We start from the raw sequence: 27,268 nt of genomic DNA on the forward strand, positions 1-27,268 counted from the left end.
TAATTATTTTGCAATTAGACACTAAGACATCTAATATTTGAAAATTGTATGAAGGAGTGAGCAGTGGGCCTAGTCCCTGCTGACCCCCTAGGGGAGCGTGGCGGCTCTGCACACAGAAGCCAGTGCAGGCTAAGTCACTGCTGACCCCCTAGGGGAGTGTGGCAGGTCTGCACACAGGACCCAAGTCACTGCTGACCCCCTAGGGGAGCATAGCAGCTCTGCACTAGGAGTCAGTGCATTGGCAGTGACCTCAGAAGAAGCATTATGAAGAAATGGTAGGAGCCACAATCTTTACAACTGCAGTTTTATTGCCTTACTATAGTATTTTGTTGGCTTCATGTAAGCTTATCTTTTCAGGGTAAAATGGATCATTTTCTTATAACATTGCAGAAAAACACTCAAGGCTTCTTACAACTGCCAAGGTTTCAAACAAATTAAACATTCTTAAATTATCAAATCCCAATTCCCTAAGCAATTTCTACTTGTCTCTGTTCTTTCCTCCTAAAACGAAAATAAAAATTACCCATACTTCCCAAACCTTGCAGGGGATTTTCAACCAGTAAAACCCCAGACAGTATTTGTAGCTGAGAACTACTGTTTCTCAATGTGCTTTTATAATCGCAGAAAGACATTCCTCAGCTCTAGCGTTCTCAGGGTTGACACCTTTGGATTCCATATGCTATCCATGTCACCAAGCTACACAGGACCTTTCTTCACACTTCTGCAAGTTACATTATCACTAACTCCACCTATGTAGTTTAGGACACTATAGCCCATACCAGCATTGACAGTTAGTAATGTTCATTTCAGGGAGATAACTGTCTAGCTCATGGGACCTGCTCTGTTTAGCTTTAACCTCTCGATAGAGATGTCCATTTAAACAATAGCACAAAGTTTTAAAAAGTTATAGCTATCTCAAAACATTTGATACTTATATGCCATTTCACACGTCTCATGAATCTTGTGTATGCAAAATCAAACTTGTTGATTTAGTACATTATCCTACATTACCTCATCATCTTCTTTGATATCCTTTCAACCAGAATCATCTCTTTACAGCCCTAATAAATCTTCTCACATTTGAAAACAAGAGCAAAAAACAAAAACAAAAACAAAAAACCAACCAATGGCACCAGCAAAACCAAAGAGTGCCCTGCGCACAGCTTTGGAACCAGGACCAGACAGAAGCAGAAGTGAGGGCGGAATTTATAGCCAGCCTCACAGGCTCAGGACCACTTGCTTCTGTTTCTCTCATCTCTGTCTTTTGCCTATTTGCTACTGATTTCCATTCTGTGCTTTTCTTTTCTCCTGATGTACAAAGCCAGTATAAACATGCAGAATCACTTTACACTTAGCCAATATCCTGTGAGTTGTTCCAAATGCTTACATATTCCTGTATTCACTGTAAGTCATCTAGTGAGTCATATCCAAATTTGAACGCATTCAACTTTTTGAATCTTGAATCGTAGTATTACGTAATCTAAAATACGTGGGACTAAGCAAGCACTCCAGCACGGGAGCTACACCTCTCTCATAAAATATAGTTTTAAAGAGGTATCCTTATACATTTCAAAATGGTATAAAAAATGAGGTGGAATTCTTACCTAAGTATTCAGGTGTTCCCATGATTTCCCGAAGCTCACAAGCATTCCCAATTTTTCGAGACATTCCAAAATCTACAATTTTTATGTCCCCAAGTGGGTATATACTGCTCAAGAGTATATTCTGTGGCTAGATAGAACACACAAAGGGTGATAAGCAATAGATAATGGAAGGGCACGCATACTAGACTGAAGGTAAATTGAGCAGAACGTGTTGCTTAGTTCTTACACATGTCTTAGAATACTCATCCCAACATCCACTAAACTCCCAATTAGGATGAGAACACACTTAAAAAGCAGTTAAGAAGGACTTTCAGTTTTTAATATGTTGGGTTGATTGTGAGATATGGAATATATATGAATAAAAGCAAGACACAAGTTCTACCCACAAAAAGGTCAAGTGGTGAACACACGCACAGGCACAGAGTAAGTACATAAGACTTAACATGCATAGCCGTGTCCATAGTAGAAAGTGGTTCTGTGCAGTGTGATGGTTCTAAACAAGCCGGGCCTGACTGTCCTAAGGTTTACAGCTCAGACAGATGTGTGTATCTATCCTCCATGTCTCCTAGAACTACTTGACTTGACTTTATTGTTGCAGGTGTGGAGACTGTGACAAAAGGCCTTATCAGAGCCCACTATAAATGCAGAAGTGCTGCTCCAAGTTTGTGCAAAAAAATCCCAACAGTTTCTTAACTGGGTGACAATGCCATGCTTAACATTAAGTTAACTACGACAGGAGGTGAGCAAACTTTGTTGTTAGATTCATGGCTACAGTACGCAGAGCCAGAGCTATAGGCTATCCTGGCTTCAAGTGCTTGGAGATGTTGTGTGATACACTTAGCCTTTAACAGGACAAAGACAAAAAGTTGCTGATCACAGATAATCACCCCGGCATGAACTCTGCTGCCTCTTCCCCAGCCATGTGATTACAGGGAGACGGCAGGGAAGCTAGAAAGGTAAAAGTTTCCTCCCCCTCCACAGGGGAACAAATGCAGATGGGGCTTGGTTTATGTTGTTGCTGCTACTGTTGTTGTTTTAAGGGATAGGAGAGATATCTGGACAATGTATATTTTAAAGTATTTACAGAGCTTTCAAATGGATTCAAGTAGAGTCCATAGTTGGAAAAAGATTTAGAAATCAGAGCTAGACCTGGGCTGTGATAGGCAGAGGAACCCAAAGGCTCATGCAGGCAAACTATATAGGCAGAGCCCACTGCTTAATACATCAAACAGGTTCCTTCAGACTTCAAGGCTGTGAGTCACTTGGGAGGAAAGACGAGAATGGACAGACAGCATCACGAGCGGCCACGGCTCTGGGGACTACAGTAGGATTCTAACTAGTGAGCAGAGGCAAAGGCTATGGCGCTTCAGAGAAAGATGAGCGAGATACGCAGCAGAATGAGGAGCAAAGAGCCTGTGCCTGACAGTAACTGGCAGCCATCACCTCAGGGAGGAGGGTGCAGCATGACTGCAGGGCTACGTGTAAGGGTGATGGATTCTACGTGCTCTGATTCATGTAAAGTCAACGCAGGGCGCACAGCAGAGAGCACCCGCTACGTCTAGGGGACCACAGCCCAGCCTGTTTCTATCAACACCAGCCTAACACTGCCCTTCCAAGAACACAGAAGGAACGCTAATAGTGTTAGTTTAAATCACATGCCCATACCTTTAAATCAAGGTGAACAATGTTATTTTGATGCAGGTAACAAACTCCTTCAAGTATTTGTTTAATGAGTCTGATAACATCACTTTCAGATATCATTTCGGCCAATTCAGGTAAACACAGGTTGAAAATTTCTCCACCTGCCGCACTGAAAGAAAGTTCAAATGGAAACTTTTAAAATCATTTCCTAAAAATGACCTTTAAATACTGCATACCCATTAAGTAAAAATCACACACCACACAAACGTCAGTCTCTATATACCGTCTCAGTGGCTGCCAAGACTAAGAAGTATGCTGTTATGTAGGAGTCCTAGTCTCAAAGCTAAGTTCCGGGCACCAGTGCTTTACTCTGTAGCTGCCATGTCACTGGTTAATCTGTGCATGGCATGCCAAGGAAGGTCGTGAGGGTTTGCTGCTGACATCTGGCTGATGACCACACAGAAAAAAGTATCAGCTGGTAAGGAACATGTCTGAAGGTACCAATGACATACACTTCCACTTCAGGACCACCCCACTCATCCAAAACCTGAAAATTCATGAGAAACTAATATTATTGTTTGACTCAAGGTATCATGATAAAGGTAGTCTAAGTGCAAGAAGTTTCACATCATTATTGCATTTATATTAGTAAACTGCACGATCAGGCACAGGAAGGCAAGATAGGAAAAATGCAATCTGAAAAAGAAATAAAATTATCTGCATGGATATTTAATATACTGGCCACTTTACCTGTGCATCAGTGTTTACCTTCCACACCCTTCCCCAGGGTCTCCTGAGAAAGAAGTGGGAGTCCATGGTGTAGGCTGGCAATACACCTTCAGCCCTCCCTTTCTAGTTACACTATTTACTGTAACTAAAAATCCCTGTCAAAAATAGAGTGGTCTAACTACATTCCTGCAATGGTGCCAAGGTAAGATTAGCAATTATAATATTGCGAATACAGTTCTAAGAAAGTAAGATGATAAAGAGATGACACATTAGGTTTTCAGAAACTTGTTTCCTAGGCAGTTTGCAAAGCACAGAATACACCATGAACTGAGAAAATCACAAAGAGGCAGACCCAGGCCAGCAGGGTGCCATGGGGGGTCACAGAAATCAAGACTGCCCAAGTTCCTTCTGGCCGCTGCTAAATTAGCTTGTCCACTGACATTTTAAAATGGTCTTATACAATGACATATTTAATTGATGGAACTTGGTAAATTCCTAACAAGAAAGGGAATCTTATTTCTATCCTTCATAATTGCAGATGCATCGCTTGTAAATTATAAGCAAGATCCCCTTTCAAGCTATTCTATTTCAAGGACAGCTTTGTCCTATAGTCTTCAAAAAGTAAGTCCATGTCATAATTAATCTTAGTTTGCTCAAAATTCAGCATTACTAAAAACATCATATCGTATGTCCATTTAGAAAGCATGCTCGTTCTCTTTGGTTAATTTTCAAAGGTGTTTTTCTTAGTTACATGCACTTAGTATGGACAAAGCTTTCACTTCATGGAGTGACTGGACTAGTATCAAAATCTCCCCTCAATTTAAAAGAAGATGTAACAATACCACCTTCTAGAAAATAGGATTTATTAATTCAAATAATCAAAGAAAGTACTAAAATAGTCACAGAGACATTATAATTGGAATAAAATACTTTTATGTGGGCTATATATTTTGATAAAAATAAAAAGATCTAAAACTTATTTAAAAGTTACAAGATGATTACAAGAACTTCAGCTTAATTTACAAAAATAAACAATTTGGCTAAAAAAAAAGTTTAGATTGAGGCAAAACAGTAAATGCAAAACCACAATAGAACTATCAGAACTCCTAGTCATATGAATTGCTAAAGGAAGTTTATGCGTATTTACTAAGTTAGCAAATGCATTAACTCAAAACAGTACTTTTAAAATGATCATGGGGAGTTAGACATTGCATATAGTTAGTTACACACACATTTATTTTTTGAGCCAGCAAGGAATTTACCCTGAGGCTCTATCTGTGTATGATAGGTCGAATAAAATGGCAAGCCATACAATGGAGTCCTTTGGAAATTAGCCATATATGGGTCTGGAGACACTGCACAGTGATACAGCACAGTGATACAGGTCCTGGGTTCAATTTACACACACACACATACACACATACACACACACACACACACTTTTTACATGTCTTTGACTTCTAAATAATAGAAGCCTTTTTTAATGGTTAGAAATGATTTTTAAAGAGTTTTTAAAAATGAAATACCAAGACTGACTATAAACAGAGGCAAATGGACCTAACCTAACTATGTAATTATACTATGACTCTCTAAATATATGCCAAAGTGGGGCCATACTTCAGTTTAAAAGAACGGGGAAAAAAAAAAAGAAAGAAAAAAAAAGAAAAGAAAAGAGAAGAGGGCGGAAGTGCTGGTAATCTAGTTGCTTGCTACCATGTATGGTATCAGCAGATATATGCTGAACTGATGGACACCACTCCATTAAAACCAGAGTAGCACATAAGCTGACTGACCAGCTTCATCCAGGGAATATCCAACGAGATCTTGGTGTACAGAGCCAGGAGTCTGCAGACATTAACTTGGTCACACCAGAAAGACACAGAATGGAGATTTAAAGCATACTTGACAAATTTTAGTCTTTGATAAATTCCAGACAAATTTATGAAGGAAAAATGATGGAAGAAACTGATTAGGACCTCTAATTTGGTCATAATGGGTTGTTTTTAAATTAATTCTATTTAATAGTTCAACAAAACATGAATACATAGTGATAGTAAAAACGGAGGAAAAAGAAAAGAAACCATTTATCAGAAGACCGCCAGTTTAGTGAACGTCGAATGAATAATGGAATTAGAACCATTTTCTGACATCCACTGTAGCTACTAATGCATGCAAGTATCTCAATGGTTACTGACATTTCTGAAAAGAAATGTCAAAGAGCAGGCCATTTCCTAAGGTTATCAGTTTAGTTAACTACCAAGGGAAACTGCCTTTATAATGAAGACCTGTAGACGACCTTATCAATCCTCAAATTTAACAAAACCAATAACAAAACCAGCTGACGTTAATGCCACCCGATATGACACACTGAGAAACGCACATCATCGTCCACAATGCTGCCTTTGCCAAGCATGTTACAATCTCATGATGGAAGCTGTCAGACAAGCCTGGATGAAGTGACATTTCCTGTGACAAGTGATCATGTTTACCCCAAATGTCAATATCATAAAAAAAAATGATTAACGAGACTTTACAACTAAATATAACTATATGAAACTTGTCTGGATCTTCTATTGAAAAAAAAAAAGGTTCTTATGAAACATTTGGAGACAAAGAAATTTAAGTGTGGACCACAGAGTGACTGCACTTAATGCATGCTGACTTGACTTTACTCGTGTTACTTGTACCAAACACCGTATTCTTCCGAACACAGCCTGCAGTACGCAAAAGAGAAATCAGGTGTGCAGTCTTCAAATGCTTCAGTGCAGATGTCAAGATGTCAAGAACTGATGAACCAGGGCAAAGAAGATATGCATGTCTGTTGTTTCATTTCCCAAGTTTTCATACGTTTGAAATTTTGTAAAGCAAAAATGAGTGCATGGAAGGCTGGAGGTGGGAATTTAAGCTCCAAGTTATCAGAGTAAAGCACCCCACTATTTTATTTTCACCATGTAAAAAGCATGCGTCCTTGTTAAATCAAATCTGTCTGGCCAAACTGTTGGAATTAAATGAGAATGGCAAGTGTGATACTGCCACCTGAAAGTGACAGACACGTGTAAATCCTAATCTTAGCAGTGAAGTGTCTTAGTCACTTTAAGAGTAACACTTTAAATGTGCTAATCTACTCAAGCACTTGTTGAGGGCTAGTTACGTTTCAGCCAGAGGGTATGAGATCAGCCAGTTTTACTAATTCACTGGGAAGGGTCCCTGAATGCATTTTCAGACTGTGAACACAGTCTATGTATAAGATACAGCATGTTTCCAAGGAGCTCTGTTGTGGCTCTTCAGATGAACTCCAGACGGGATCTGATTAACACAGTCAGTGTCCTGTATTCACGTCCGCACCTAGCATTTCCTTGACTCTAACGTTAACTGCTTTCCCCATGGTTTATAGGAAAGTAAAGGAAAGGCAGCTGGAGAGACTTTGACAAAAGCAATCATAAAATGTATGAAGAATGAAACAGCATTGGTAATATCCTGATCTTTCCTGCTAGTCTAACTGACTCTGATGCTTCTGTAACAGATTTTCATATGGTATCTTGTTCTGAGAAATGCATATACTACTAATTGTTCAGTAAACTACACGCCAGTTAATTTCTTAAACACCAGCACTTTCACTCACAATTTTAGCCAAATTCATTTCCTTGCACAAAACACCGAGTCTACTTCCTTACCGAATAAATACTGAAACAAAACTCATAGGAGCTGAGGAGGTGATGGGCTTGCCAAGCGAGCTTGAAGACCGCGTTCTGAGTACCAAGCAGATGTGGCAGCCTGCTCTCAATCCTAATGCACAGGATGTAGGGACAAGGAATCTAAGGAGCCGACAGGCCAGACAGACTGGCAGACAGGGTGAGCCCCAGGGTCAGCGGAAGACCCAGACTCAGTATATAAAGTGAAAAGCAACTGAGAAGACACCTAAAATCTGTATCTGGCTTCCACATGCTTATGCATTACACACACGCACACACGCGCATGCGCACACACACACACATCACATATACAAATAAAACAAAATAGAACAAATACATTTTTAAATTCAAAGGCCAATGCATTATGTTCATTGGCTGGTAAAAACTATTACTATATAGTTTGTAGCATTATTTTCTCTAAAATAGTAATTATCTTTTGTAGTATATGCTAAAACTTTACTAAAGCCTATCAAGACCGGAGGTGAACTCACTAGTAATTTACTAATCCCTTTCAAATGTTGTCCATCTTCAAGAACTTGTAACCATAGATGTTGGCTATAGGTTAGCAAGTCATGGCGACCGAAAGAGTCCTGTGCTCATACCACTTCTTCAGTTACTGACTAGTTTAGTGTTTTCAGTTTTTCACTAACAAGAGATACTTCTTTCTCTCTTTTGGCTAATTGCTGACACTACCTTTTACATCATCTGTACTCTAAATGGGTAACAATGTAGTACACATCTTTCTGCAAGCCCACTTCTTCACTTATTTCCTTGGACATGTTTTAGTAGAACAAATTAGTAAAACATAAAAATGACTACAATTTTAGTTGTCATTATTTTCTAGAAGAAAACCTCAATTTATGTACTATTAGTATAGAATTAAATTCTTGCAACTATATTCCCAAGTTGTGTTATCTTCTGTTTGTTACCTGCTGTTACTAGTTTTGGAGTATATGTATGAGGGTATACATTTAGCCTTGTCACAATGAATGAATATAAACTATGTGTAATACATACTAAAATAAAGATTTTATCAACCGGCATAAAATTCATCATACTGCTGTTGTTATCTTTGACATTTCATACCACATTCCACCAATTAAAATAAACACCTTAAATGTATGGGAGCGCATACTTACTATTCTAACACCAAAATTATTTCAGTTGCATTCTCGTAGACCTCATGAAGATTGATGACGTGGGGACAGGACCTGGCCAGCTCCAGCACGGCTATCTCATGCAGAATCTCTGCCCGGCAGTCCTGCCCTCTTCTCCTCTTTTTCAGGAATTTGGCAGCATACTCCTGTCCAGTTGACTTTGATATACATTGTCTAACCACCGCAAATTTTCCTCTATAAAGAAAGAAAAGGACAATTTCATACCACCAACTTAAAGGGAAATCTTTCATGTATCTGTGCCATTAGGAAATTTTCTTTTTTCTACAAGCTGACTCAAATACCGTATGTTCTTTTATAAAAATCTACACTGCTGCCACATAAAATATAGATGACTAACTATTATATCAGGTAAACTATTATTTTTATTATCAGTATAATGCATGTTCAGTGTGTCTGATAATTTCATTTGCCTCCCAGCTATGCTTTAACAAACATCTAAAGGATATCCTGTGGAGGGTACTCAAATGTATTTTATGATCAACTAAGAAATTAAGGGTGATCAGCAGTTTGGTAGAAACGCACCGAGTAACACCATGTTTATCATTTGAGGCAAATACATGTGCTTTTATCTCTTTAACAGAAGTACTTAGCAGCTTACCCAAACCTAAAAGAGGAAAGATTATTTCTCCTGGTATATGCACGCATTATTGTGAGCATTAGCCTTACAAAGATGTAAAGATACTATTTTGAAGCAAGGACTATTTTAAGGACTAATAAAAGCTATTGATTTACTTACCCCAAAATGCAAATGCCCTTAAATAGGAATGATTCCATTCCATTCCAGAGGGTTTGCAGATCAAAGCCGATCATAAACCTTCTAGGCATTAGTCTAAAAGATCCCAACTTAATAACTAAGGATAAATCACACTCTGGTTTCTAATACTAACTTAAGTACAAATAAATCTCCAGAAGCGTGGTACTTCAACTTCACTGCTGCAGTTGCTGTGGGAACTACCCTTCTAACACCGAGAGTCAACCAACAGTGGGCTACCCCACGTGATGTCCACAACGTGGGAGTGGGCTACCCCACGTGATGTCCACAACATGGGAGTAGGCTACCCCACGTGATGTGCACAACGTGGGAGTGGGCTACCCCACGTGATGTCCACAACGTGTGTGGGGGTGGCGGGCTAGGAGAATAAATTGCTTGACTGGATTTTTTTTTTCTTTTTCAGTCAGGGTTTCTCTGTGTAGCCTTGGCTATCCTGGACTCACTTTGTAGACCAGGCTGGCCTCAAAATCACAGAGATCCACCTGCCTCTACCTCCCGAGTGCTGGAATTAAAGGACTGCATCCTGCTTGACTAGATTTTATTTCTTACTCCCAATAACCAGAATGACAGATTCCTCCTCATTATTTCCCAATTACTTCAAAATCAGGGTCAATCATCTAAAACATGTAGCAAATAATTAAAAACCACGTACATAAGCTACAATTTCAAGCCTACAGGTATTAAAACATACCTCAACTTAATCATGTTGCATGTACAAACCTGATCCTTTACTGTCAAGTAGCAAAAATTTCTAACCTTCTTGTCTCACAGCCATGGAATAATTTTTCCCCTTAAAATAGATTTATTTGCTTATTAAGTTTAACAACCACCAATTCTTACTTAGATATAGAAGCAAAACTTGCTCAAACCAGAAAAGAGATTTGGGGTTTTAGAAAAAACCTCACCTTATAAAATTTAGGAAAGATGTTACATATCTGAAAGAGGCCCCGTGTGCGGCGACGTCACTGCACTCCACTTAGCTGATGCTATCTATCAACTAAAATTGCTTCAAAAACAGGTAACAAGATTGACAAGTTTCATCTATTTTTACCTCTGTTTCAGGCCTTCCTGACTCACTTTTTTCTTTCTTCCTTCCTTCCTTTCTTTCTTTCTTTCTTCCTTTCTTTCTTTCTTTTTTCGAGACAGGGTTTCTCTGTGTAACAGTCCTGGCTGTCCTAGACTTGCTTTGTAGACTAGGCTGGCCTCGAACTGCCTCCTACCTCTGCCTCCTGAGTGCTGGGATTAAGGGCATGCGCCACCACATGGTGGCCTAAGACTTTTTAAAGCTACATTTATACTCATAAATCCAGGATAAAGTTGACCAAACGTCACGGGGTGGGGTGGGCGGGTCCTCTGACAGTATTTACTGCTAAGAAAAAGCTTTATGAGGACAGTGAACATGTCTAATGTAATTAATCAAGTCTATAAAATTTATATTTAGCTAATATACAAAAGCACTGAAGTGCTTCTGAACAAACACTAAATTTGTGTAGTTATATAACACCACACATTGTGCTATGTTTTAAAATACACATTTGCTTTTTGTTGTTGTTGTTGTTGTTTTGTTTCTTTCTTTTTTTTTTTTCAAGAGAGAGTTTTGCCGTGTAGCCTTGGCCATCCTGGACCATGCTGACCTCTAAGTCAGAGGTCTGCCACTGCTGCTGCCTCTGCCTCCAGTATGCACCACCACCACCTGGCCCACATTTGCATTTTAAAAAAATTGAGAAGTTGATAAAGTTACACCAGTATATTTGCATATGATTACATATGCATATATTCATTAGAATACTGTGAAACAAGATAAATATTTTACCATAACTGTCAGAGGCTTTAAGGGGATAAAAAGAAGTATCTGGTTTATACTCTAAGATGCCAGCTGTAAATTACAAGTCTAGCAATAATCTTTAATATATATTCCTGTACCGAATTTAAGAGAAATAGCCAAGAACGCTTAAAACTTTAATAATAATAGTCAACGTGCACCTCCAAAGGGCAAGACTGACTGGATTTCCCAGCAGTGAAAGGTCTGGCCGTTACCTCGGCATTCTAGAACACAGAGTGAACTACGAAGGGCTGGGAAGGGTGAGCCACAGAGGAAGCTGACGTTTATTTCTGAATCTGCCTCACCCTTCTAACCACAAGGCCGATGAAACTCTGCTCGGCTGGGGGAGGGGTGGAAAAAACTTAGCCAACATGTTAAAAAACAGGAACAATGCAGTTTTTTGAGAATAGTGAAAAATGAACTTAGACTTACATTAGTTTCCTTCGTGTTGCTAAAGGGAAATACACTCTCAAACACTGACATTTTAAAATTAATTTTTAAACCTAGCTGACATAGAAAGATAACTTGTAGTTTTCAACATGCTAGAATTATATTTCTAAATTACACAATATGCAAGCCTTCCCGAGAAACCAAGCTCAGAACCCCACATTGTAAGCCATGTACGCCAAGATTGGTTACAAGCTTGACCGGATTTTAAAGTCCATGGAAAATTTAAAAAATAAGATTTCTAATTGCCAACACTGAAAATTAAATGCACCGATATTTATCATGTGAGTCATTAACCAAAGCAATTTGAAGATGCAATGAAGTCTTTCCCAAGAAGACACGTTGGGACACTAGCAACATGACTGTTTTACTCAGACCCTATGCTGAGCTTTTGCTTTAAAATGGAGCAAACTAACTCCAATCCATGCATGCTCCTTCTGACATCACCTCACCTGTAGCCAGTTAAAGCTAACAGAGTCACAGGCAAGTCCTCTACAAAGTTAAAGGAAAAAAGCTCTCGTTAGCTCTCATACCTATATTTTGCATGTCTATTATAATCTTATAAAGTTACTCATCCAAATAGTAACCTAGAAAAACAGGTAAGAATACTTAAGTCTTTGTCTAAGTATCTGTGCAGAGCAGTTTCTAAATGTTTTACAATAAAAGGCAACTTGAACACATTTAGTCTATCTTCTCAACTAAGGCAAAAGAAAAGAAAAGAAAAGAAAAAAAGAAAAGAAAAGAAAAGAACACAACTGAGAACATCACACAAATTTTGATCCAGAGCAAAGGCAGCTCAAGTCAGAACAATGATGTGACAGGACACGACTGGGCATCACTAGTGATACAAATGGACAGAAGAAAGGCTTTGCTTTCTAATCACTGATCATGGTTCCAAGTGAGTTTTATAGCACAAATAAGAAATCCTAATTTAGCCAGGGGTGGTGGCACATGCCTTTAATCCCAGCACTCAGGAGGCAAAGGCAGGTGGATCTCTGTGAGTTCAAGGCCAGTCTGGGCTACAAAGTGAATCCAGGACAGCCAGGGCTGTTTCTTACAAAGAGAAACCCTGTCTCGAAAAACAGAGAGAGAGAGAGAGAGAGAGAGAGAGAGAGAGAGAGAGAGAGAGAGAGAGAAGAGAAGAGAAGAGAAGAGAAGAGAAGAGAAGAGAAGAGAAGAGAAGAGAAGAGAAGAGAGAGAGATCTGCATTTAGACAGCACACACATCAAAGTGTCCTTACCTCCCGAGTTCTTTCGATGTAAGAGTATAGAGATTATGAAAATTCTCCATCTTCATCGGCGTTTGAGGTGTTGTAGTTAGCAAGCCCGAGACACTTCGGCAATCGAATCTTCTCCGAGACATGCTGGCAACTGCCAAATCTGCTTCTCTAGACACTTACTTTACCTAGTTAAAAGGAGAGACAGGAAGAGGGAGGATGTACGGTAACTTAAGTATAACGAAGAAAAAGAGACTATCTCAGGCAGGATGTGCACGACTTTACACAGCTCCAAATATAGCATTAGATAGGGCAGCTCAGCGACCGCCAGCCTCAGGAGATGCTTCTGCTCACAGGGGAGGGTGCCAGGAGCACGCAGACACACAGATTGCTGTCCTGTCCTCCATGCACCTAAGCAAAGCCACTGACTTCACTCAAACATGAAACTGCTTAAACAACAGTGAAAAATAGGATAGAAATAGAACGAGGTGCCATTTTTATTTGATTGTGAACTACCATTCTTGAAGATACAGCTTTACACACCTGTGGAACTTAATATAGTAATGTAATGACTATTTGTCTTAACTTCATATGGCCAAACAAACTTGGTGGCAAATTCACATTTTGTGAGTTACATTACTGCCCTGCAAAAGACAACGCTAGAACTTGCTCGTGGATGGGCTACTTTCCACAACTAAACCCAGAGACTCCCCTAGACCTTAAGAGTTCTGCCCTTGGCAGAAAGGACCCAGTGTTGAGCATGGCATTCACAAAAACGCTATCATTTTGCTGGTCCGGATCTGAAGTTCAACTGCCTGCAACTTTGGGTTCTTTATGTAACCAGTTTTAATAGCAACTTACTATTTCCTATTGACCAAATTTGTGTAATTATGGTGGACTCTCTGGCAATCTGCCTAATGAAAGATCAGGAACTATTCAGCTAAGACTCCTATAATAACCCTCTAGACTATTTCCGTTGACACATCCCCTCCTAACTTCCTGATTGAGAGTAACTCCCCCCCCCCCTTTTTTTTTTTTTGCTACATTAAAATGCCAACTACTATGTTCTTCTCAACAAACAGGCAGTGTAACTGGAGTGTAGTTTTCTGTAGTATATTTTGTTTGATTTTCAAATCTTTAAACTATTTCTCTGTAGCCTTTGGTCCTGGGGAAAAACACTTCCCCAGATAGTTGGGGATACACCTCTAGGAGTCTGACAGTGCCAGCCCTGGGGGAGACGGAGCTGAAATGCTCCAGGTCTGAACTCTGTACCTCTTTATTATAGCTATGGCGCCATACACACACAGTTTTAAGTTCCCTGTTGTATCAGTCTAGTTTTTGTTACTATATTGAAATTCCCAAGGCAGGCTATTAATAAAGAAAATGTGCTTGTTTTGGCTTACAGTTCTGGAAGTGCAAGGCCAAGGAGCGTCCAGTGATGCTGGCCTTCTTGCTGGAGAGTCCAGAGACATCACAGCATCACAGGGCAAGAGACAAGGAGTGTGTGCACATGGCCTGCTTTCTTTCCCTCCTTTCCTAAGCCACAGGGGTTCTCCCCTAAGGGCCTTATGTAATCCTAACCACTTCCCAGTGGCTCTAGCCATAGATCTGGCCTCACCTTTTATACCTCACAATGGCTGGGCGTGGCTGCACATACACCTACAATCCCAGCACTCAGAAGGCTAAAGCAGTCTGAAGGCTTGAGGCAGGACTGGTAAGAGTTTGAGGCCAGCCTGAAATATACAGTAATAAGTAGGAGATCTGCCAAGACTATACAACAAAACCTTGCCTTAAGAAAGGAGAGCACCTCATGATGGGAATTCAACCCTGGAGGGTAAAATATATTCAAATCCTAACAGCTACTATTATAGGCCAAACTACATCTTCTTGTATCTGTAAGTGAAGTATTAACCCCCAGTACTTCACCCCTGTTACTGTGTTTTCAGATAAGGGCTTTGAAGGTGGTGACTAAGTTCAAAGGAGACCATTAAGGCAGAGCCCTAATCCAGTATGACTGGCATTCTTATTAAGAAAAGGGAGAAGGCTAGGCATGGTGGTGCATGTCTTCAATCCCAGCACTCGGGAGGCAGAAGCAGGTGGATCACTGTGAGTTCCAGGCCAGCCTGGTCTACAAAGTGAGTCCAGGACAGCCAAGGCTACACAGAGAGACCCTGTCTCAAAAAACCAAAAATAAAAAAAATAATAAAGGGTGTGTGTGTGTGTAAAAACACATAAAAGACATGTGAAAACCCTGGCAGAATGGCCAAAGTAAACAGCTCTCCCTTTTCAGGGTCTCAAGTATGCAGTGCTCCTAGAGCTCTGTGTAATCCAGGCTGCCCTTGACCTGGTTACAACCCTCTCCCTTGGGTGCGAGGATTACAGGCCTGTGCCACCACACCTGGCACTGCCTGAGCCTTCCCTATCTTCTTAGTTCTGAAGGCATTGGTTCCCTGGCCCATCTCATTGTCTGAAAAATCATTGCAGATATCACTTTCTACACTTAGTCAGTTAGGCAAGCCTTTCTCCACCATCTGTGCATTTCAGAGTGTTGTTCCTACACTTTAAAGTCCACGCTCATTATTACACTTGTACTCTCATTTTTACACACAGAAGGGACAGGCCTAGCCACTCTTATAACTGGACTAACTCCCCAACACCTCACCAAGGAGAACATGACTACCAGAGAGACAAGTCCATGAGCCTAGATTCTGACTTCATGTAGATGTTAGATTCTAGGATGCTTGCCTCTCTGAGAAACTAGAACTATTAAACACATTACAGATATGCATCCCTACTCTGAAATTTTAAGAGGCAACATGATCCTTTTATGGCATCAAAGATGTATATTCAATTAAGCATGATTTATAAGTCTAAAAACACTCCCAAAACCTGTTGAAGCCTAACATATTAACACTCAAGAAACTTGCCCTTCCCAAGGTTACTTTGTAACTCAGCATGAAAGTACAGACATAGAGTTTATAATAACATGATAAATTTATAGGTAGACCATGAGAGCCAACAGAAGATTGGAAAATTACAGCAAAATATTTGTAGTCGTCATCCTTGGAGGGATTATGGTAATTAGAACTTCTTATTTCAGTTTATGTAAACTTCAAGCACTATGTCAATAATAATCAAAAAGACAGCTGTGATTGCTGCCATGTCATCTCCTGAGAGTGACGGCTTTAAACTTAAAATATTATGAATATAAAATGAATATACAATAAAACAACTAATAAAGTCTTATGATAGAAAATGGCTGTGAATATGTGGCTAGAAAAATGCAAAGGTGTCAATCTACAAAGCAAGAATTGACTTTGCCTGAAGTTCAAGAGCCATTACTGGCCAGGCTTTTCTTTGCATTTGCATATAGCTGATGGTGCTGTTTATCAAAATGATAGGTCAGATCTCATGCAGAGACCATGTACAACTTCAGGCTATATACAAAATAAAATCATTACACATTGTTTAATGTTACATAGAAAATATTAAGCAGGGAGTGGTGGTGCACATCTTCAATCCCAGCACTCGGGAGGCAGAGGCAGGTGGATCACTGAGTTTGAGGCCAGCCTGGTCTATAAAGCGAGTCTAGGACAGCCAAGGTTACACAGAGAAACTCTGTCTCAAAAAAAAAAATACTTCACAGTTTTTGAATAAACTTAGTTTTAACTCTATATAATGGCTAAATCAGTAACTAAAATATTTTTCTCAGGGAACATTTTCGAAGAGAACATAAGAGCGGGAGGACAGAAAGGAGCACTGTGAAATGCTGTCCTTAGACAAGACATGGACATTGCACACATCAGCTCACAGCCACAGTGGTTACCTGTGTGAGATCAAGTCCTTAAAAGCTCCAGCATGGGGCTGGAGAGACGGCTCAGTGGTTAAAAGCACTGGTGGGTCTTCCAAAGGACCTGGGTTCAACCACCAGCACCCACATGGCAGCTCACTGTCTGTCACTCCAGTTCCAGGGAATCTGACACTGTCACACACATACACATACAAGCAGGCAGAACACCAATGTACATAAAATAAAAATAAATCCTTAAAACAAACAAAGATTTGTTTTTTAAAAAGTTCCAGCACAGAGAGGAGGAGCTCCCATGGCCCCGCCCCTAGCCCACCCCTTGCTGAGGACTATTGGAGGAGGGAGGGCCCTTGTCTTCAAGGGTGTGTGTGGCCACTGATGGATTCCTCCTGTGGATGACGTCACTAGTGCATAGGGCACTGACTGTGTGAGATTACATAACTAAGGACATGAAGTTAGGAGGCAGATGTCATGGAGCTCTGAGGAAAGATGGAGGGAGAGAGTGGGCAGTGAATATGATCATGATACACTGTATATATGTATGAATTTTTCAAAGAATAATTATATACATACACACATATGTAGGTATGCAGTGAGTATTAAAAAAATTCCAGATCTGTTCTGAGACTCTCCAAAAGAGTCCAGAATGTGAAATACAGGTATACTAGTTAGAATTAAGTTTGGCAACGCCTGTTACTTAGTTATATGAAGAGAACAGGAACATTTTTTAAGTGAAATGAATAATGATAGTCTAAACAGGATCTTATTCATCAGCCGACCTAAAGGGCTTTTCTAACTGGGCTTCAGCATGTATTAATTTCATATCCTAACAAATTCCCTAACACTCATTAACTGATGGTCGTTATAGTGGATGAATATGGCACAGGTATGACAATAGATATAGCAGTTAAGCAGCTGCAAGTTTTTCAGATCCATTTAAATCCAAAAACGAGCGTTGATGTTAGGACTCAAGATGCCAGCCCTCAGACACACTAGCTGCTGCTAACACACCTGCCTCGGGAGCTGTTTAAGGGCCCAGCGTTCTTGTTTGCTTTCACCTGCTCACTACACTTGCATGAGCTGTCCTGGGTCGAGCTATCTTCCCCTTTCTCCTCCTCTGGCCAGTTTTGCATATAATGGAGCACAAATGTCACCTCTGTCCACCAAAGTCTCTACAAACAGGCGTTGCCTGTCACTTAAGATACATGAGGCTCTGTCTCTCCTTGTATGCCCTAACAACACCAAATCCTCCTGCTTCTAATAAACAATCTGTAGATTTCTCTTCTACAATTCATAGTTACAGCCACTTCTAAATAAGAATATAACTTGTTCTAAATTCACAAATTACCAATATATCTCAGTTTGAAATCACTTAATATTTTATCAGACTATGTCAATACAAAATCTCAACGGACTTAGTAAATTTGTGTTTGTAAACAATTATAGACACAATGCCAGAAAGGATAAAGGCATAATAGAGGATACAAGTAAGATTTTAATCTTACACTAGTATGGTGTCTTTCTCCAATTTTTTTCATAAACTCCAATTACAATAATCACAGTAAGGATTCGACATGGGCCAATGAAAGAAGGAAAAGAACAAAATGTTAGATTTGATCTGCGCCTTGACTGAACTGAATGAAGGAAGCAAGTAGGATGAACACTAAATAAACATCCTTCTAAATCTCTAACCAGCTCCATTAATAGTTATTCACTGCAATATTCATTTCAAGGTTATCAAATAAAAAGGGCTTATGAGGGCAGAAATTACAGAATGCAATAATGGAAGCATTTAGAAGTAAGTTGCCTACTTTGATTCCTTTATTAGCCCCAGAGACTATCACTTAAAATCCTTTGTAGGATGACACTCAAAGAGCCGGAAGCTGGGTCTGCACCAGCTTCATTTCCTGTCATGATTCAACCTCATATTTTATCTCCACTTCTTTGCCTTAGTTCTCTGCCTGAACCATCCTTTCTACCTTCCCGTAAGTGGCTTCTTCTCATTCATGCTCTTCCTCAGAAAGCCTGGCCTACAGCCCACGGGTCAACTTAAATGCCTTTCCTTTAGGAGTCAAACAGGACAAACACCTGCACCTGAAAATCTAACATGAGATCATGTCTAAAGGACAGTGGCCTTTTACTTGAGCTTAAGCAACTTAGCATGGTGTACTTAGTAAACTAAAAAATGTTTGCACAAAATGCTATGTGATAAAACACAGCAAACTGCCTTTTTAGGTACATCTAAGGGATTAGTTGAACTGAGATTCATCTTGAAATTGCAGTGCCAAAGCTTTCAGCACAGTCTCGGCTTATTTCAGTAGTTGGCCAAATAAATATCTAAAATTTCTCTAACAGAGTTCAAAACAAGGTTGTCACATGATTTTAAAATGTGAACAAAATAATTTTATCATCTTTTACAATGTAAGATTAAAAAAAAAAAACATTTAGCCCATGTTTACCAACTGTTCCAGACTAGGTGACCTCGTGTTTTCATGTCAATAGCTACGTTAGCTAAGGACGCCCTGAGAGCTCCGTGCCTTCCTGTGCAGAGACTGGCAAATCCAGATCTTCATGACTGTGGCAGGGAAGCGGCTTCTCTCTCTACACGGCCCCAATGAGACCGAGCTGCGTGCAGGAGAGAGACGCTGGATGGTCATTTATCACTTATCTAGCGTCCATAAGAAATGCGAATTTCCTGCTGTGCTGAAGAAGACAATGTTTCGGTTGGCCAGGGCCTGGTGTGGACGGATGGGTTCCATGTTCCAGGTGTTCTACTGACAGCGCTCACTGTTATATTTGTTTTAGATGCTGAACAGCAATCATAATTCAATAATTTAATCCCTTGAAAATCACAAGAGGAGGCCAACTGACTCTAGTCCAACCACTGGAGTACAAATTACAGCAGAGTTACAGTCCCAGGCAAGGAGCCCCCAGCCTGACACCATCTCTTCCCACCTTCAGAAACAGAAATAAACTCTGTAGTTGTGAACTAGGATGAGAAAGTGTGAGGAAGTGGAAACAATGGTGGACCAACAACTACACAGAACTTGTCGCTCATCAGATGGAAAATCGGGTTTCTGTTGTAAAAATACGTTACCGTACTGTTTACTAACAGCACCACTGAAATACTACTGTTTGTTCAGTAACTATTACAACGCAAAATGGAATCTAATCCTTAAAGGATTAAAAAAATTAACATTTTACCATTAAAATTTCTCAATGCTTAAAGTATGTCCTCTTTTGGACGAGTTGGCAAGAGCAAAGTGATCAATCAAAACATATCATATTAAATATTCAAAAAGGGGCTCATTTACAGACTTAAAATAACTAAGTATAAATTAAATGCACGAGAAAGGGTAAATAGAAGAGAATAACTCAATAAAGTATGCACTCAAAGTTGAAACATTTATCACAAAATAATCATTTAAAAATATGCACTTGTAACTTAATTCAATAGAATATTTCTTTGTTTTGAATCTAGCTCAAAAATGTATCTTTTTCTAATAATCTGGTATAGAAAATATAACCTATGCATGGTTGCATATATATCTCCCTTGCATGTACACGGCCATAACTTCAATCACCAACACTTCCATATAAATAAGCAAATAATCAAAATTGAGCTGGTATCGTGCAAGCCTTAGGTCGAGGCAGGCAGATCTCTTGAGCTCAAAGCCAGCCAAGTCTACATAGTGAGACTCTGTCTCAAAAATCAAAAATCCTTTAAAACCAGTAGGCATATCAACAGTAGAGCAAATGTCAAGATGCAGGAAGTCAGAATTTTAGACACATGAAATATGCATTGTAATATATCATTTTTAAGAAAATTAAGAAAGTAGATGAATTTGTCATTGATTTCCTTGATTTATGAATTTTAAATTGAGTCTTGCCTTATAATTGTCAAACGGCTATAAAACAAAGCATTGGAAGCACGTTTATAAGACAAGTGTGGTGGCGCACGCCTGTGATCCCAGCACTCGGGAGGCAGAGGCAGGTGGATCGCTGTGAATTCGAGGCCAGCCTGGTCTACACAGTGAGTACAGCACAGCCAAGACTACACAGAGAAACCCTGTCTCAGAAACCAAAAAGAAAGAAAACATGATTATATGTTCGCTTAACACCAATAAGCTGCTCATTGTCAGCATAAACTTTAAAAATAAAATTAAAAGTGTCTGTCATCAAACACCTACATTTTCTATAGATGTTATTTACATTGATTTATGAAGAATCTACTTAAATGCCACTTCTACCTTAACCAAAATGTAATTTCTTTTTTTCTTATTGCATACAAGTGGAGAGGTCAATGGACAAGCTGTGAAAGTAAGTTTTCCCTTTCCACCAGGTAGGGCCTGGGGATCAGGACCTTTGGGTGGGTGACAAGTATCTGTCCCAGCAGAGCCATCTCCTAATTTCTAAAAAAAACAAAACAAAACAAAAAACTATCCCTATTCTGTCCACATACAAAAAAGATTTTGAAGTTACAGAATGTTACTATTCTCACTTAACCATACTGTCATATACATAACTGTACTTTAATAGTAAACCCTTATCCTAGAAAATTACCTAAAACGTATGTGTATCTCAAAAAATTAATTACTTGAAACATTAAAACTATCAAAAAAATTTAAAGTAATATCAGGAGAAGGATTGGGAGAGAGGACAGGCCTAAAACCTGGTCTCTATTTTTATGGACTAGCTTTAAAAACTACACACAATTTTAAAGCAATGCGATTCAACTTTTATGAGACTGTTGAAAACCACTTTTGGGCATTTCACTATGAAGACTGTACAACAGTATACCAATGAGAAAGAGAGCTTATATCTCTCCATAATAAAACTGGGTTCCTTGGGTTCAAAATTCCATGTTTCATATACCTCCTCTTGCCTACTTATCTGTGCAGACCTTGCCGTCCAAGGCACAGTCTCTCTCCTGGACCTGAAAACTTAAAAAGTCCACCCGGTATCAAACCTGCCGGCAAGGTTAGGCGTTATCGGTGCCATGGATGTAAACATGACGTCAGGCAAGCATTCAGTGAATGTCATACACAGACCTCAAGTTTGAGTATGATTGAAATGACTAGGCTTTCAGAGGTAGTTCTTAACTTCAACTTGCAAACTTAAGCTAGCGCGCCTCTAGTCTCAACACAAGCCACAGCCACCAGCCACCAGATGGCCATGAAGTTTCTTTCCACTTTGTCTGCACTCATCTGTATCCCGGGGAAGGAAGCGAGATCAAGAGCTTTTTCCCACGGTAAGGCCGGGCCAGGATAAAGGTCCAAACCGAGTCCGGGATGCGGCTGTCTAAGTCTGGGGACCGGTCAGGAGCGCAGAGGGCTTCCCACCGCTTTAAAGTAAAAGGCGGAAAGTCACGGAAACAGCTGTGGCTCCCACGCCGGGACTGACAGCGGCCCACGGGATGGCCGCAAAGTCTCTCCCGGGCTGCGGGCCGGGGCGCGTCCACCGGCCCCGACGTGAAGGCGCCCCGCGCGCCCTCAGCACGCGATCCCGGGAGCCACACGGAGGACCGCGGCCACACGCCGCCTCGGTGGCGCACCGGCACCCTGCGCGCGACACTCCGGGACGCCGGTTCCGGCCCTCCCCCGCACCCCTCCGGCCGCTCGGCCGCGGCTCCGCGGGCTCTGCCCTCCGACGGGGCGGCGGCTACACGGGCTCTCACCTCGCACACTTTCCCCCACGGCGGCTGGTCGCCGTCAGCCAGGCCCCTGGTGAGGCGGCGACTCCCGGCGGCGACCGCACAGACGCTGACCGGTGCTTCTTACAGTTGAGGTTTGAAAAGTGCAGCCGCGTCTGGGACACTGTACTTCTGTAGACTCCGCCCCCTCCCGCCGGAGAGCCAATCGGAGCGCTCGTGGAGGGTGGGGCTGTCACGTGGGGGCGGGGCGGGGCGCCGGCCGGCCGCGCGTGCTGAGAGGCGGGGCCGCAGAGTGGGTGTGGCCTGGGCAGGGGCGCTGCGTGCCAGAGGGCTTGGCTGCCTGGTAGTCTAGGACTGGAGAGGGGGCGGGCGGAGTTGACCCGCGACTTTTTCCACCTTCAGAGTGGTCCAGGGATGTGACATGAAAGAAGCAGGAGATGTCCAGCCTGTCTGCCAAAGTCCTGTTTTTTAAGTCTTCCTTGTCCTCTTTACCTGAACCTGAACTCTCCCTACAAATAGGGAAAACTTGAAGGTTTGCTACAGATTCCGGAGAATTTCTTGGAAACTTCAAAAGAGGACTCCAGGATTTACCCCTCCGGCTGGGTGTCCCCGAGACACTGGCTCAAGGCACTATGGGAGACTCTGAAGACTAATTGATGGTTTACTGTGCTAAGGGGAGAAAAAATGAAAACCTGTATTCGCTCAACGCACATTGCCAACTTTTAAATTTTTTTTTAAAAAATCTTTTTGACAGTGTTGAGTCCAAACGGAATCCAGGGCCTTTCACAAGCTAAGCAAGGACTCCACCACTGAGTTTCACCCCGCCCCCCCAGCCCCCAGGACCGGTTACCCGTTGAAGACAGTATAAAAATGAAAAGTTTGGTGCTAGACACAGTAGGTTTGCATATGTCTAAGATCCTAGGCTACTTATATGTAGTATATACACATAGAATCTAGGATTGGTGAAGAGTATTTTTTTAGCAGGTCTGAAAAGCTATTGGAGAGAGATACTGTAAGTGGAACCATCTTGCTTTAAAAGATCTTAGCAACATATTAAAGGGAGTCTGTTCTTCCTTTGTCACATTTAACCAAGATTTTCTAAGCCACCTTCAGGCTCCTCCAAGCAGGATAACATGCATTTAAAGCATCGCAGTCATTTCATGAAGTCTACTGTTATTTAGACCGGCCTCAGTATAATGAGTTGATTCCCTAAGCTTTGTCAAATGGGGAATATTGCATCTTTCTGGCCAGGGAAGCATAAAAGTTAGGGTGGGAACAAAGCCACACACTGAAGTGGACTTGTCTGGTATCCACAAAGCAGGGAGCTTGTCCTCGTTTTCTTTCAGGAACCTCAAAGTCTCAGCCAGTACCCTCTCGGGGTTCCCTGTGGTGATTTTGGTGTGTACATGCATATAACTGTACCTTTCTAATTTCAACAACGTCTTGGTTGCCAGCTTTTGTGTGTGGAAGGGTGTATGGTGTGGATTTACATGGGTTATGTACATCAGTGTGTGTGTGTGTGTGTGTGTGTGTGTGTGTGTGTGTGTGTGTGTATGTGTGTGTGTGTGTGTGTGTGTGCATATGGAGGCCAGAGGTTAACATCTGGTGTCAGCCTCAATAGTTCCCAACCTTATATTTTTGAGACCATCTCTCCCTGAACCTGTAGTTCACCAGTTTAGTTCATCCAGCTGACCAGTGGTCCAGGAACCCATCCACTGGTCTCTACTGCCCCAGCATGGGACTTCCAGGTGACAGGTTCAGGCACCATTGTGTCCAGCTATTTACATGGGGATCTGTGCTGAGGTCCTTGTGGTGGCATGGCAAGTATTTTTTTTACCAACTGAGACGTCTCCCCACCCCCACCCCCCAAAAAAAACTTCTAGTGATTTGTATGTGAGGGGTGTGCACATATGACTACAGGTGCCAGAGGAGGCCAATGTGGATACCAGAATCTGAACTCTGGTCCAGTTCTGAACTCTACGAAAGCAACATGTGCTCTTGACCAATGAGTCATTTCTCTGCCACCTCCCACTTGTTATCAGCCTTTAAGCAGTCTTCTTATGTTTTATTTAATTTTGAACTGCAGGCAGGTTGCCTTCTCCAACTGTCAGAACTTACTGTTGAATTGTGCTCTGTGCTTCCAGCGTGGTCACTCTGTGTTCATTGGTGCATGGCAGACATTTGACATGCGTTACTTTTATGCTCTTGTGCCAGATTCATTTTTGCTTTTGTGCTAAAAAAAAAAAAAATACAAATAAAAAAATCCAGGGGCTGGAGAGATGGCACAGCAGTTAAGAGCACTGTCTGTTCTTCCAGAGGTCCTGAGTTCCATCTATACCCTCTAAAGCCATCTTCCTGTGGACAGGTGTACATGCAGATAGAGCACTCATATACATTAAATAAATAAATAAATAAATAAATAAAATCTTTTTTAAAAATCCAGATAGCTGCCCTAAGCAATTTAGGGAAGAGTTTTATTTCACATACAATCCCAGACACGGTTCAATATCTCCACGCTTAAGCAGTTTAGGAACCTTGTCTACTGGCCTGGCCTTCCCGCATAACTTCATTTAAGATAATTCCCTGGAGCCGGGCATGGTGGCATAGCCTTTAAGTCCCGTGCTCAGGAGCCAGAGGCAGGTGGATCTCTGTAAATTCGAGTCCAGCCTGGTCTACAAAGCGAGTCCAGGGCAGACAGGGCTAACAGAGAAACCCTGTCTAGGAAAAAAAAAAGAAAAAGAAAAAAAAAAAGAAAGAAAAGAAAAGATAATCTCCACAGGCATGGCCACTGGCCAGCCCAATGTTGACAATCTCTCTTTAACCTCTTAGGGGAGTCTAGATCAAATTAACAAAGCCAAACATTGCAGTCCCATAATCCTATGCCTGGTTATGCTTAGAACACTTATGCTCTTCCAAAGATATCCCGCTAAATTTGCCTGGACTCTGGTACTGTGAGTCAGGTAATAAGGGATTTCCTGTTCGGGGGAGAACACTGTTCCACTGTGGTCTCTCAAGGAAATTCAGAATTCAGTTCACTCATAACCATTTATATTCCTGTTGTTCTTCCTTTAAAGAGGACAGCCTCATGTAGTGCGACTGTTATTCTGATGTCATTGCCTCTGCCCTATTTATTGGGCAGATATCCTTGAATGGCACTGACCAGGAATGGTGATGAAAGACTGATTGGATTCTCCCAATTCATTCGTGCCTTATGCAAACATTAAAATAGGACTATCTGGAGATATGACCTTTAAGTAGGCAGAGTAAGAAGAGGTCATACAAGGGGGTGTTAATACAGTGGGACTGAGGTCCCGATTAGAAGAGGATAGGTCACAGCACAAACCTAGGGACAATCACTGCAAGATGGCAGCCATGTGTGAGCCGAGCAGAGACCCCTCTGATGACTCGCAATCTGACACCTTAACCCAAGACTCCAAACTTTTAGAGAAGCCAGTTTCAGTTGCTTAAGATACTGGCTCTGGTATCTGTCAAGGCAGCCCTTGCAAATGAATGCGGTTGGGTTCCCTGGATCCTCCAGCTCAGAACTCACATGTTGACTAGGAACGGGCGGCCCTCCCTTCCTGTCACTCCAATTAATCATGCCCATGTCTAAAATGTTCATTGATCTCCTCTGATCATGCCACTACATCCACCATACCAAGATAGGTGACCTTTCCCAGTCCAACCAGGCCAGCCATCACACACTGACCAGAGAAAGTGCTTCTCCCTGGCCTCACGCTTAATGCCTACAGATGGAGAAGAGGGTGATGTCTTGCAGAGAAAAGGCAGCACACTCAAACCCCTGCCACATCCTTCTTACAAAGAATGCCTAGAACGCCTACCAGTATCTGTATATTAAGGACATAGAGTTTAATCCATGTGGAAAAAGAAAAAAAAATCACTCATAACTGTTGTCTTAATAAATGTGTCTGTTGCATGGGCATAAAAACACCATGACCAGAAGCAACTTGGGGAGCAAAGGGTTTATTTCATCTTACACTTCCATGTCATGGTCCATCACTGAAGGAAGTCAGGGCAGGAACTCAAGGCAGGCACCTGGAAGCAGAAGCTGACGCAGAAGCTGCTGAGGAACGCATCTTATTGGCTTGCTCTCTCATGGCTTGCTCCGCCTGCTCTCATATAGCACCCAGGGGTGGCACCACCCACGATGATCTGGGTGCTCCCGCATCAATCGTCAGTCAAGGAAGTGGACCGCAGGCCAATCTGGTGGGAGCGTTCCCTCAGTTGATGTGTCTTCTCCAAAATGACTTGTAGCTTCTGTTAAAATGACATAAAATTAGCCAGCACAGCTGTCCAGACATTTGTGGCCAGACTCAAGGTAGCCAGACACAAAAGAGGAGTCAGTGACTGGATAGAGGTGTGGCACAAACCTCCACCCAACAGAGCAACTGAGGCAGGATGGAGATCAGACCTCCAACAGCACACGGTCTCTGAAGCACAGGATGCCACTATCAGATGTCACATGAAGCCATCAGAGTACCCTTATCCCCAGTGCTTATCCACATCACAAATGGGGCAGCCCCTAGAACCAACGACACTATATCAGATCCCCTGGGTCTCCTAGATCTGCTGGCAAAAGTAATTGGGGCAAGTTGGCCTGGCTAAGAACAGTGACTCAGGATGATTCAGGAGTCTTCCTCAAACGGTGACACAACCCATGACGCACTAGGGCCATTGTGCCAACC

The 27,268-nt window shown here is 41.5% G+C and overlaps 1 protein-coding gene across 3 annotated transcripts in view; it reads right to left on the reverse strand.

Annotated features, from left to right (window-relative positions):
- STK17B (serine/threonine kinase 17b) overlaps positions 1-22,742 on the reverse strand; it is a 28,973-nt gene extending 6,231 nt beyond the window's left edge. The window contains exons 1-5 of one of the 3 annotated variants that reach the window (XM_084779464.1): positions 22,587-22,742; positions 13,126-13,289; positions 8,806-9,018; positions 3,270-3,414; positions 1,605-1,731 (exon numbers count right to left, since the gene is read on the reverse strand). In XM_084779464.1, the coding sequence (XP_084635590.1) occupies positions 1,605-1,731; positions 3,270-3,414; positions 8,806-9,018; positions 13,126-13,247 (607 nt within the window). In that variant the 5' untranslated portion in view covers positions 13,248-13,289; positions 22,587-22,742. Of the gene's footprint in view, positions 1-1,604; positions 1,732-3,269; positions 3,415-8,805; positions 9,019-13,125; positions 13,290-14,504; positions 14,640-21,812; positions 21,836-22,586 lie in introns of those variants that run through there. The other 2 variants (XM_084779466.1, XM_084779465.1) reach the window with 2 other exon arrangements.
- Positions 22,743-27,268: the final 4,526 nt, after the last annotated feature.

The sequence above is a fragment of the Acomys minous genome, assembly GCF_964271855.1.
Source record: "Acomys minous genome assembly, chromosome: 4".
NCBI lineage: Eukaryota > Metazoa > Chordata > Mammalia > Rodentia > Muridae > Acomys > Acomys minous.